Genomic DNA, 13,203 nt, shown 5'->3' with positions numbered 1-13,203 from the left:
ACATATTTAATTATTGCCGCTCTCCTAGACCTATCTGATAACCCTCTAATATTCCAACTCAACACCTTAATTCTATCCCCCATTATCCCACCCAGTAAAACCATCAAACCTTATAGTATCTCCCCATGCTGCCTCCACCCTACCCCTTTCCCCCCTCACCCCCTGCTCCCCTCCCCTCCTGCTCCCCACCACTTCCTGTTTTTGAGTACTCCCGTGAAGCATCAGGTTTTCCAAACCTGGTCCATAATCCCTACTAAATTCCCCCCCACCTCCCTCGCCTTCCCCTCTTAGACACATTTTGAAACTCGTCCCTTTTCCAACAATTCTCCACTACCCCCCTTTCTATGTATAATCATATTCCACTCAACCAATATAACAGTAAAATGGCGAACATTAATTAAACTGGAATCTCAAATTGTAAACACCACCACCGCGCCTAATTAGGCAGTCCCCATGTCCTGCGAAGCTCACATCAAACCCTTCGCATTCCCCCTGCATACTACCTCAATCCCAAAGGGAAGGAGGAAAAAAAAGGGGAAGAAAAGAAAGAAAAAACAAGAAGGGTCCCCTGTAAGCTCCTAAGGATGTCGTAGAGCCTCAGCCGGCCTTCTCCAACACACTGCAGATTCAGAGAGTCAGCTCATTCCTTCAAATGGATCCGCTTTTCGTTTACGTCCAACCACTGCATGGCTTCCTCCGGAGTTGTAAAAAAGTGCACCCGCTCCAACGCCGTCACTCTTAGCTTTGCCGGGAACATCATTGAGTATTGCACCCCAATCTCTCGCAGGCGCCTCTTTACTCCAGTAAAAGTCATACGTAGCTTTTGAACAGAAATGGAGTAGTCCGGGTATATGGAAATTCTCTGGCCGTCAATCATAAGATCCTCCATGTCTCTTGCCTTTCGCAGTATAGTCCCTGTCCCTGTAGTTGAGGAGCTTGGCTAGCATAGTGCGAGGGCCCCTGCCTGCTGGTTGTGGCTGCATCGGGACTCTGTGTGCACGTTCCACGGCATAGAGCTTGGATAAGACATTAGCACCAATTTTTTCCCTAAGCCAGTCTTCTATATATTCAGTGGGGTTTCTTCCTTCCGCTTTATCAGGGATGCCGACAATACTGATGTTATTCCTTCTAGAGCGATTCTCTAAATCATCATTTTTTGCCATGATTTCAGCTATCTGCTGTGCAAATGTTTTTTCAGACTTTTGTAGTTTTGTAATATGATCCTCTGTTATCCCCACTCTCTCCTCCACAGCTCCTGTTCTCAGGTCTGCTTTTTTGAGGTCTTCCTTAATGCCAGCCACCTCTGCCTGTATTCCTGCAACTTGTTTTGTCAGGGTAGTCAGAGCTTCTTTACAAAAAGACACCACTGCAAAAACATCCTTTAAAGTGGGGTTTTCTGTAGCCTCCTCTGCACTATGTGCTTTCTCCACCTCTCCTGTATTATCTTGCTGCTCTTCACCATCCCCCATCTCATCAGAGCTGGCATTGTCTTCCCCCTTCTCTCCTTTCTCACCTCTGTTATCTATATGCTGAAGTGATTTCTCTGGAGTCCAGGCAAACTTCTCCAGCCTTGCAGCGATCTGCATCCTCTGCTGACAGGCTGCATTAACTTTCTCAGCTTCCTGCCTTATCATGGCACCATCTTGAGAGCTGGGGACTTTCCCGCCTCCAGTATCTTTTTGCCTGCGACAGACCATGGCACCGCTCTGCATCCACCAGACTCACCCCAGACAAGTCCTCACCACCGTATCTTCCAGACAGCCGGCTGAGGCAGTGATAACAGCGGTGTTCAGGTATTTATCATGAGTGTTTGCAGGAGAGCTCCACAGACAGGTCTCCTCACATTGCCATCCAGGCCACGCCCCCTGATAACCTTTAAGGGGACATTGGGGACCGGTGTGCTAAAAATGTCTCAGACTGGAGACAGGTCCTCTTTAATTACCAATGAGGGTCCGATATCTGGAATCATCATTAGTGCCAAGAATGAAGGGACTGCTGTGCGGCGTCCCTTTTACAGTCTTTTTTTTGCGCTGCGGCTTCCTTGGCAACCTGATGCTTCAGGTGAACAGAGCTCTCTGCAGCACCTTGCTGGCCAGGAACATTGTTGTGCAAAAGAAAAACTGAAGGGGATGCATCTGTGAAGCCCCTTGATTGTCTGGATCAGTGGGGACCCCAGAAGTTCAACCCCAGCAATCATTAAAGGGGTTATTCGGCTTATTTTTGTTTATTTCAATATTGGGCTACATAGAGGCAGGTAAATAGAGAGCGACTACCTACCTGCCCTGCTGTCAACCCCTCTCCCCTGGCTCAAAGTGGTCATCTGACCGCTCCTGCGGGGATTTTGCTACTTCCTGTGATGTCACGTCAACAGGGGCAGGAGCCTCCAGACAAAATCACAGCCGACGTCATGTTGCCACCCTGCTGGGCGGGTATAGTGCGTCGGAGTCCCCACATTCCATACTCTCCCCCGCACTGTCCCATGCCACTGCTATGGGGCCCGTGAGCTGGCGCAGCGCTCCCTCTCATCATTGCCCCGCTAGAGTCTGTGCTCTCTGACCGCTCAGCGCAGCGGTGACGTCACTACAGTGCCGAGATGTGCAGAGCACAGACAGCGGGCAAACGAGGAGCAGAATACTGACAGCCAATGAGTGTGCAGAAGGTGGGGCTGGACAGTGAGGCCGGGCGGTGCCAGCTCTGACTGTAAGGTTCGGTATAGGAAGATGTCATGTTTGGTTGAGCTGCAGGGAAATAAAATGGCTGCCGAGAATAAAGGGATAATTCAAGAGGAACAAAAGTCAGAAAACAAAAACAAAAAAATAATGTAGGGGTGTTTTAGATGACAATACAGCACAGCTTAGCTTAAAAAAAATGTTTGAGGTCGGACATGGTCGGACACCTTCTTTAAGTGATGGTATAACCTAGCAATATGACATCCCTCTACGGAAAGGAGCTGTGTGGCGTATTATAATGCTTGACCTCCGGGCGTACATATAGTGGGTGCCGGGGGTGGAGTCGCGTCCAGATCCCAGAGCCTAGACCAACCGCAGAGATTGACAGTGGCATTTAACTTGATCTCCGATCTATCCGCGGCTCTTAGGGACACATGATAGTGGATCAGATCCACCAACATGTGCAGGGAAAGATGCGGGCTCGGCGTGTGAGCCCGCATCAAAGGGAAGGACATAATCTAGGATGTACGAGTACCAAGGTCACAAAGGGGTTAAAGACCTGTGACAGTTGGGGCCATGCTGGAGATTCTGCACTAGAGCCACTTTGTGACCTACATAATACCGTTATCACAGTGCTGTACTGGTAGTGTTGTGTGTATGGGTCGGTGTGTGGCGCCCCTGAGGCTTCAGTCGCCACAGGGTACTGCACCTCACTTAAGGTGCGGTATTCATCCCGGGTAAGGAAGAGGTTAACTGCTGGTGTTTCTCACATCCACAAACCACACGCAGTTAGGTGCTTTCCCACCGGGGTTGGCTTAGGGTAGACGGGGGTGGCCATCACGAGGCATGGGACTTTACCGGTCACTAGGACAACCACCTGGGGGGCGGGCACCACTTGGGGAAAAGGAAGGAGCATCTTCACACAGTCAGTTAACCCTGGACACAGCTTGGGATGAGGAGGACAGTCGGGATTTCGGTCCAGGCATCACCTTTTATACTTCTGGGAGCATCTACGAGACTCGTGGCTTGGAGCAGACAGCTCAGCCCGGGCTCTACACAGCTACACGTGATTCCAGGGGCAGGAAACACCCGTGACCCGGTCTACATTACATCCAAGGGACTGTAGGGACCGCGTCCAGAAAGGACACACAGTGGGACCTCAGAATTATCCGGGATCGGCTGGAGCCCATCACGGCAGAGACCGGTACCCCCAACCAAAGGACAGTGAGTAAAGACCTGGAACCGCAACTACCGTGTCAGTCCTTCTTTGCCGGCACCGTCACCCTGCGTTTCGGCGCCAACGGTCACTACTACCTCCATTATCCATGAAATGATATATGGACAAGCAACCAGTATCGTGGCAAAAGTCACCGCGCAGCCCTAGTGTCATACTCCACCAGATCTTGAGAGGTGCCAAGGCCGGCTCACCTGAGGGACGAGCTCCACCTCCAGCTCTCCTTGGAGGTACTGCCGCTCAAACTCTGCATTCTCCCCCACGTAGGAGGACACCATGCGCTTGATCTGCTTGGTTTTCAGGAGTAATCCCAGTCCGAAGTCATCCACGCTGCAAAATAAAGAGAATTGTGAGGCACTGCAAACTGCTGCAAATGTTGCTGGTTGGCGGTTGTTTAATGCCGCCAGTTGGCAGAATTTTAACACAATTATATAAGAATTGATCTCAATTTATGGGGTTATCCATGTGGTAAGGCATCAATATCAGATCGCTGGAGCTCCAACACCAACCAGTTGTTTTCATCCCTAGTGATGCGCATAGTATACGAGGCTGGGACAGCACAGCGCCCCCTCTGTGTAATGGCGGTTATCGGTACTGCAGTTCACCTCCTATAAAACTGAGAGGTGGATATTGCGCCCAGTGCACCAACAAAAATTAGGACGAAGCATAGCCATGCCTCTGCCACAACTTCCAGGACTGAACAGTAGATATAAAAAGTCTACACACCCCAGTAAAAAAAAAAAAAAAAGCTAGAAGAATAATTTCAGAACTCTCACCCACCCACTTTAATATCTCTGATAATCCGTGCAAATCCATTGAGAAATAAACAAAAATCATTTTGAAAGGAAAATAAAAATATCAAATCTATGGTTGCATAAGTATGAACACCCTCTTATAATGGAGACGTCATTGTGTTCAGGATTAACCAATCACATTTACCCCCGTGTTACACAGTATCGGAACTTGGTCGCCATTATTTACAGCGATTCTGATTAATCTCATATTCTAGGGGGATTAATCTCATATTCCAGGAGGATTTTCCTGACATTTTCTGGCCTGTAAACAGCTGACAACGCAGCAAAGGGATGTCACTGTGGCAAGTTATCAGTCAGGAGAAGGTACACATAAATTTCCAAGGAATTAGATCTATCGGGACACTCTGAAGACAGTCATCAAGAAAAGACATGACCTAGAACTGCACATCTCTCAAAAATTCATGAAAAGAAGAAACTTAGTTTGGAAAGCCAACAGTAACATTAAAGGAGCTGCATGAATTTCTGGCCACTCCTGGTTGTGTGACAACAATCTCCCATGTTCTTCATCTATAGGGAAGAAAAAGGCCACACATGTTCTTCATCTGTCTGGGCCATGGGGAAGAGACGGAAACTTTATCTCACAAAGAAAAACAACCAAGCCCAGATATGTTTTGCCAAAACCACCAATAAGTCTGGCAAAAGCAGGTGGGAAATGTATAAGGGTCTGATGAGACTGAGGTGTAACTTTTTGGCAAAGCCAACCCTGTGCATCTCGAGAACATACGCCTCCCCACAGTGAGGCATGGTGGAAGCAGTATTATGCCTTGGCAATTGTGTCGTGCATGGTTGATGGATGCGTGGAAAAGTGTGCACCTCGAAGCCCGCAGTAATGGACAGTGGTATTTAGGTGGTTAACAGCAGTGGGCGGTCCTCTATTCTACCCGCGGCTACTAGAGCAAAACCCGGCTGTGTATCCCAGCCATTATCTGCTGGCTGTAGGGCGGCGCAGCCTTTGAGCCTGCTCAATACACCCACTTAGGAGCTGCGGCACACGTGTAAGGCGGATGCTGGGAAGAGGTTAGGAGCCTGTATATTCAGGCAGAGAACAATCAGTAACAGATCGTTCAGTGAGCTCAGACTATCACCGATTTCTGCAGCACGTCCCGCAGATCGTTCAGTGAGCTCAGACTATCACCGATTTCTGCAGCACGTCCCGCAGATCGTTCAGTGAGCTCAGACTATCACCGATTTCTCCAGCACCTTCCGCAGATCGTTCAGTGAGCTCAGACTATCACCGATTTCTCCAGCAAGTCCCGCAGATCATTCAGTGAGCTCAGACTATCACTGATTTCTGCAGCACGTCCCGCAAATCATTCAGTGAGCTCAGACTATCACCGATTTCTCCAGCAAGTCCCGCAGATCATTCAGTGAGCTCAGACTATCACCGATTTCTGCAGCACGTCCCGCAAATCATTCAGTGAGCTCAGACTATCACTGATTTCTCCAGCAAGTCCCGCAGATCATTCAGTGAGCTCAGACTATCACCGATTTCTGCAGCACGTCCCGCAAATCATTCAGTGAGCTCAGACTATCACTGATTTCTGCAGCACGTCCCGCAGATCGTTCAGTGAGCTCAGACTATCACCGATTTCTCCAGCACGTCCCGCAGATCGTTCAGTGAGCTCAGACTATCACTGATTTCTGCAGCACGTCCCGCAGATCATTCACTGAGCTCAGACTATCACCGATTTCTGCAGCACGTCCCGCAGATCGTTCAGTGAGCTCAGACTATCACCGATTTATGCAGCACGTCCCGCAGATCGTTCAGTGAGCTCAGACTATCACCGATTTATGCAGCACGTCCCGCAGATCATTCACTGAGCTCAGACTATCACCGATTTCTGCAGCACGTCCCGCAGATCGTTCAGTGAGCTCAGACTATCACCGATTTCTTCAGCACATCCCGCAGATCGTTCAGTGAGCTCAGACTATCACCGATTTCTTCAGCACATCCCGCAGATCGTTCAGTGAGCTCAGACTATCACCGATTTCTTCAGCACGTCCCGCAGATCGTTCAGTGAGCTCAGACTATCACCGATTTCTTCAGCACATCCCGCAGATCGTTCAGTGAGCTCAGACTATCACCGATTTCTTCAGCACGTCCCGCAGATCGTTCAGTGAGCTCAGACTATCACCGATTTCTGCAGCACGTCCCGCAGATCGTTCAGTGAGCTCAGACTATCACCGATTTCTGCAGCACGTCCCGCAGATCGTTCAGTGAGCTCAGACTATCACCGATTTCTGCAGCACGTCCCGCAGATCGTTCAGTGAGCTCAGACTATCACCGATTTCTCCAGCACCTTCCGCAGATCGTTCAGTGAGCTCAGACTATCACCGATTTCTCCAGCAAGTCCCGCAGATCATTCAGTGAGCTCAGACTATCACCGATTTCTGCAGCACGTCCCGCAAATCATTCAGTGAGCTCAGACTATCACTGATTTCTGCAGCACGTCCCGCAGATCGTTCAGTGAGCTCAGACTATCACCGATTTCTCCAGCACGTCCCGCAGATCGTTCAGTGAGCTCAGACTATCACTGATTTCTGCAGCACGTCCCGCAGATCATTCACTGAGCTCAGACTATCACCGATTTCTGCAGCACGTCCCGCAGATCGTTCAGTGAGCTCAGACTATCACCGATTTATGCAGCACGTCCCGCAGATCGTTCAGTGAGCTCAGACTATCACCGATTTCTTCAGCACATCCCGCAGATCGTTCAGTGAGCTCAGACTATCACCGATTTCTTCAGCACGTCCCGCAGATCGTTCAGTGAGCTCAGACTATCACCGATTTCTGCAGCACGTCCCGCAGATCGTTCAGTGAGCTCAGACTATCACCGATTTCTGCAACACGTCCCGCAGATCGGTCAGCGAGCTCAGACTATCACCGATTTCTGCAGCACGTCCCGCAGATCATTCAGTGAGCTCAGACTATCACTGATTTATGCAGCACATCCCGCAGATCGTTCAGTGAGCTCAGACTATCACCGATTTCTGCAGCGCGTCCCGCAAATCGTTCAGTGAGCTCAGACTATCACCGATTTCTTCAGCACGTCCCGCAGATCGTTCAGTGAGCTCAGACTATCACCGATTTCTGCAGCACGTCCCGCAGATCGTTCAGTGAGCTCAGACTATCACCGATTTCTGCAACACGTCCCGCAGATCGGTCAGCGAGCTCAGACTATCACCGATTTCTGCAGCACGTCCCGCAGATCATTCAGTGAGCTCAGACTATCACTGATTTATGCAGCACATCCCGCAGATCGTTCAGTGAGCTCAGACTATCACCGATTTCTGCAGCACGTTCCGCAGATCGTTCAGTGAGCTCAGACTATCACCGATTTCTGCAGCACGTCTCGCAGATCGTTCAGTGAGCTCAGACTATCACTGATTTCTGCAGCACGTCCCGCAGACCGTTCCGTGAGCTCAGACTATCACTGATTTCTCCAGCACGTCCCGCAGATCGTTCAGTGAGCTCAGACTATCACCGATTTCTCCAGCACGTCCCGCAGATCGTTCAGTGAGCTCAGACTATCACCGATTTCTCCAGCACGTCCCGCAGATCGTTCAGTGAGCTCAGACTATCACCGATTTCTGCAGCACGTCCCGCAGATCATTCAGTGAGCTCAGACTATCACTGATTTCTCCAGCTTGTCCCGCAGATCGTTCAGTGAGCTCAGACTATCACTGATTTCTGCAGCACGTCCCGCAGATCGTTCAGTGAGCTCAGACTATCACCGATTTATGCAGCACGTCCCGCAGATCGTTCAGTGAGCTCAGACTATCACCGATTTCTTCAGCACGTCCCGCAGATCGTTCAGTGAGCTCAGACTATCACCGATTTCTTCAGCACGTCCCGCAGATCGTTCAGTGAGCTCAGACTATCACCGATTTCTGCAGCACGTCCCGCAGATCGTTCAGTGAGCTCAGACTATCACCGATTTCTGCAGCACGTCCCGCAGATCGTTCAGTGAGCTCAGACTATCACTGATTTCTCCAGCTTGTCCCGCAGATCGTTCAGTGAGCTCAGACTATCACTGATTTCTGCAGCACGTCCCGCAGATCGTTCAGTGAGCTCAGACTATCACCGATTTCTGCAACACGTCCCGCAGATCGTTCAGTGAGCTCAGACTATCACCGATTTATGCAGCACGTCCCGCAGATCGTTCAGTGAGCTCAGACTATCACCGATTTCTTCAGCACGTCCCGCAGATCGTTCAGTGAGCTCAGACTATCACCGATTTCTTCAGCACGTCCCGCAGATCGTTCAGTGAGCTCAGACTATCACCGATTTCTGCAGCACGTCCCGCAGATCGTTCAGTGAGCTCAGACTATCACCGATTTCTGCAGCACGTCCCGCAGATCATTCAGTGAGCTCAGACTATCACTGATTTCTCCAGCTTGTCCCGCAGATCGTTCAGTGAGCTCAGACTATCACTGATTTCTGCAGCACGTCCCGCAGATCGTTCAGTGAGCTCAGACTATCACCGATTTATGCAGCACGTCCCGCAGATCGTTCAGTGAGCTCAGACTATCACCGATTTCTTCAGCACGTCCCGCAGATCGTTCAGTGAGCTCAGACTATCACCGATTTCTGCAGCACGTCCCGCAGATCGTTCAGTGAGCTCAGACTATCACCGATTTCTGCAGCACGTCCCGCAGATCGTTCAGTGAGCTCAGACTATCACTGATTTCTCCAGCTTGTCCCGCAGATCGTTCAGTGAGCTCAGACTATCACTGATTTCTTCAGCACGTCCCGCAGATCGTTCACTGAGCTCAGACTATCACCGATTTCTGCAGCACGTCCCGCAGATCGTTCAGTGAGCTCAGACTATCACCGATTTCTGCAGCACGTCCCGCAGATCGTTCAGTGAGCTCAGACTATCACCGATTTCTGCAGCACGTCCCGCAGATCGTTCAGTGAGCTCAGACTATCACCGATTTCTGCAGCACGTCTCGCAGATCGTTCAGTGAGCTCAGACTATCACCAATTTCTGCAACACGTCCCGCAGATCGTTCAGTGAGCTCAGACTATCGCCTATTTCTCCAGCACGTCCCGCAGATCGTTCAGTGAGCTCAGACTATCACCGATTTCTGCAGCACGTCTCGCAGATCGTTCAGTGAGCTCAGACTATCACCAATTTCTGCAACACGTCCCGCAGATCGGTCAGTGAGCTCAGACTATCGCTGATTTCTGCAGCACGTCCCGCAGATCGTTCACTGAGCTCAGACTATCACCGATTTCTGCAGCACGTCCCGCAGATCGTTCAGTGAGCTCAGACTATCACCGATTTCTGCAGCACGTCCCGCAGATCGTTCAGTGAGCTCAGACTATCACCAATTTCTGCAACACGTCCCGCAGATCGGTCAGTGAGCTCAGACTATCGCTGATTTCTGCAGCACGTTCCGCAGATCGTTCAGTGAGCTCAGACTATCGCTGATTTCTGCAGCACGTACCGCAGATCGCTCAGTGAGCTCAGACTATCACCGATTTCTGCAGCACGTCCCGCAGATCATTCAGTGAGCTCAGACTATCACCAATTTCTGCAGCACGTCCCGCAGATCGGTCAGTGAGCTCAGACTATCGCTGATTTCTGCAGCACGTACCGCAGATCGTTCAGTGAGCTCAGACTATCACCGATTTCTGCAGCACGTACCGCAAATCGTTCAGTGAGCTCAGACTATCACCGATTTCTGCAGCACGTTCCGCAGACCGTTCCGTGAGCTCAGACTATCACTGATTTCTCCAGCACGTCCCGCAGATCGTTCAGTGAGCTCAGACTATCACCGATTTCTCCAGCACGTCCCGCAGATCGTTCAGTGAGCTCAGACTATCACTGATTTCTGCAGCACGTCCCGCAGACCGTTCCGTGAGCTCAGACTATCACTGATTTCTCCAGCACGTCCCGCAGATCGTTCAGTGAGCTCAGACTATCACCGATTTCTCCAGCACGTCCCGCAGATCGTTCAGTGAGCTCAGACTATCACTGATTTCTGCAGCACGTCCCGCAGATCATTCACTGAGCTCAGACTATCACCGATTTCTGCAGCACGTCCCGCAGATCGTTCAGTGAGCTCAGACTATCACCGATTTCTGCAGCACGTCCTGCAGATCATTCAGTGAGCTCAGACTATCACTGATTTATGCAGCACGTCCCGCAGATCGTTCAGTGAGCTCAGACTATCACCGATTTCTGCAGCGCGTCCCGCAGATCGTTCAGTGAGCTCAGACTATCACCGATTTCTGCAGCACGTTCCGCAGATCGTTCAGTGAGCTCAGACTATCACCGATTTCTGCAGCACGTCTCGCAGATCGTTCAGTGAGCTCAGACTATCACTGATTTCTGCAGCACGTCCCGCAGACCGTTCCGTGAGCTCAGACTATCACTGATTTCTCCAGCACGTCCCGCAGATCGTTCAGTGAGCTCAGACTATCACCGATTTCTCCAGCACGTCCCGCAGATCGTTCAGTGAGCTCAGACTATCACCGATTTCTGCAGCACGTCCCGCAGATCGTTCATTGAGCTCAGACTATCACCGATTTCTGCAGCACGTCCCGCAGATCGTTCAGTGAGCTCAGACTATCACCGATTTCTGCAGCACGTCCCGCAGATCGTTCAGTGAGCTCAGACTATCACCGATTTCTTCAGCACGTCCCGCAGATCGTTCAGTGAGCTCAGACTATCACCGATTTCTGCAGCACGTCCCGCAGATCGTTCAGTGAGCTCAGACTATCACTGATTTCTCCAGCTTGTCCCGCAGATCGTTCAGTGAGCTCAGACTATCACTGATTTCTGCAGCACGTCCCGCAGATCGTTCAGTGAGCTCAGACTATCACCGATTTATGCAGCACGTCCCGCAGATCGTTCAGTGAGCTCAGACTATCACCGATTTCTTCAGCACGTCCCGCAGATCGTTCAGTGAGCTCAGACTATCACCGATTTCTTCAGCACGTCCCGCAGATCGTTCAGTGAGCTCAGACTATCACCGATTTCTGCAGCACGTCCCGCAGATCGTTCAGTGAGCTCAGACTATCACCGATTTCTGCAGCACGTCCCGCAGATCGTTCAGTGAGCTCAGACTATCACTGATTTCTCCAGCTTGTCCCGCAGATCGTTCAGTGAGCTCAGACTATCACCGATTTCTCCAGCACGTCCCGCAGATCGTTCAGTGAGCTCAGACTATCACTGATTTCTCCAGCAAGTCCCGCAGACCGTTCCGTGAGCTCAGACTATCACTGATTTCTCCAGCACGTCCCGCAGATCGTTCAGTGAGCTCAGACTATCACCGATTTCTGCAACACGTCCCGCAGATCGTTCAGTGAGCTCAGACTATCACCGATTTCTCCAGCACGTCCCGCAGATCGTTCAGTGAGCTCAGACTATCACTGATTTCTGCAGCACGTCCCGCAGATCGTTCAGTGAGCTCAGACTATCACCGATTTCTCCAGCACGTCCCGCAGATCGTTCAGTGAGCTCAGACTATCACTGATTTCTCCAGCTTGTCCCGCAGATCGTTCAGTGAGCTCAGACTATCACCGATTTCTCCAGCACGTCCCGCAGATCGTTCAGTGAGCTCAGACTATCACTGATTTCTCCAGCAAGTCCCGCAGACCGTTCCGTCAGCTCAGACTATCACTGATTTCTCCAGCACGTCCCGCAGATCGTTCAGTGAGCTCAGACTATCACCGATTTCTGCAACACGTCCCGCAGATCGTTCAGTGAGCTCAGACTATCACCGATTTCTCCAGCACGTCCCGCAGATCGTTCAGTGAGCTCAGACTATCACTGATTTCTGCAGCACGTCTCGCAGATCGTTCAGTGAGCTCAGACTATCACTGATTTCTCCAGCAAGTCCCGCAGATCATTCAGTGAGCTCAGACTATCACTGATTTCTCCAGCACGTCCCGCAGATCGTTCAGTGAGCTCAGACTATCACCGATTTCTCCAGCACGTCCCGCAGATCGTTCAGTGAGCTCAGACTATCACTGATTTCTCCAGCAAGTCCCGCAGACCGTTCCGTGAGCTCAGACTATCACTGATTTCTCCAGCACGTCCAGCAGATCGTTCAGTGAGCTCAGACTATCACCGATTTCTCCAGCACGTCCCGCAGATCGTTCAGTGAGCTCAGACTATCGCTGATTTCTGCAGCACGTCCCGCAGATCATTCACTGAGCTCAGACTATCACCGATTTCTGCAGCACGTCCCGCAGATCGTTCAGTGAGCTCAGACTATCACTGATTTCTGCAGCACGTCCCGCAGATCGTTCAGTGAGCTCAGACTATCACCGATTTCTGCAGCACGTCCCGCAGATCGTTCAGTGAGCTCAGACTATCACCGATTTCTGCAGCACGTCTCGCAGATCGTTCAGTGAGCTCAGACTATCACCAATTTCTGCAACACGTCCCGCAGATCGTTCAGTGAGCTCAGACTATCACCGATTTCTGCAGCACGTCTCGCAGATCGTTCAGTGAGCTCAGACTATCAC

General features: G+C 50.9%; 1 protein-coding gene across 1 annotated transcript in view; it reads right to left on the bottom strand.

Moving 5' to 3' along the window:
- OXCT1 (3-oxoacid CoA-transferase 1) overlaps positions 1 to 13,203 on the bottom strand; it is a 125,380-nt gene that overhangs the window by 89,152 nt on the left and 23,025 nt on the right. Inside the window, exon 4 of the mRNA XM_075328821.1 lies at positions 4,098 to 4,233. Within this exon, the coding sequence (XP_075184936.1) occupies positions 4,098 to 4,233 (136 nt within the window). The remainder of the gene's footprint in view (positions 1 to 4,097; positions 4,234 to 13,203) is intronic.

This window comes from Anomaloglossus baeobatrachus, chromosome 1, assembly GCF_048569485.1.
Source record: "Anomaloglossus baeobatrachus isolate aAnoBae1 chromosome 1, aAnoBae1.hap1, whole genome shotgun sequence".
Classification (NCBI taxonomy): domain Eukaryota; kingdom Metazoa; phylum Chordata; class Amphibia; order Anura; family Aromobatidae; genus Anomaloglossus; species Anomaloglossus baeobatrachus.
The sequence above is the reverse complement of the archived record's forward strand: the minus strand, read 5'-3'. Positions and strand labels throughout refer to the sequence as shown.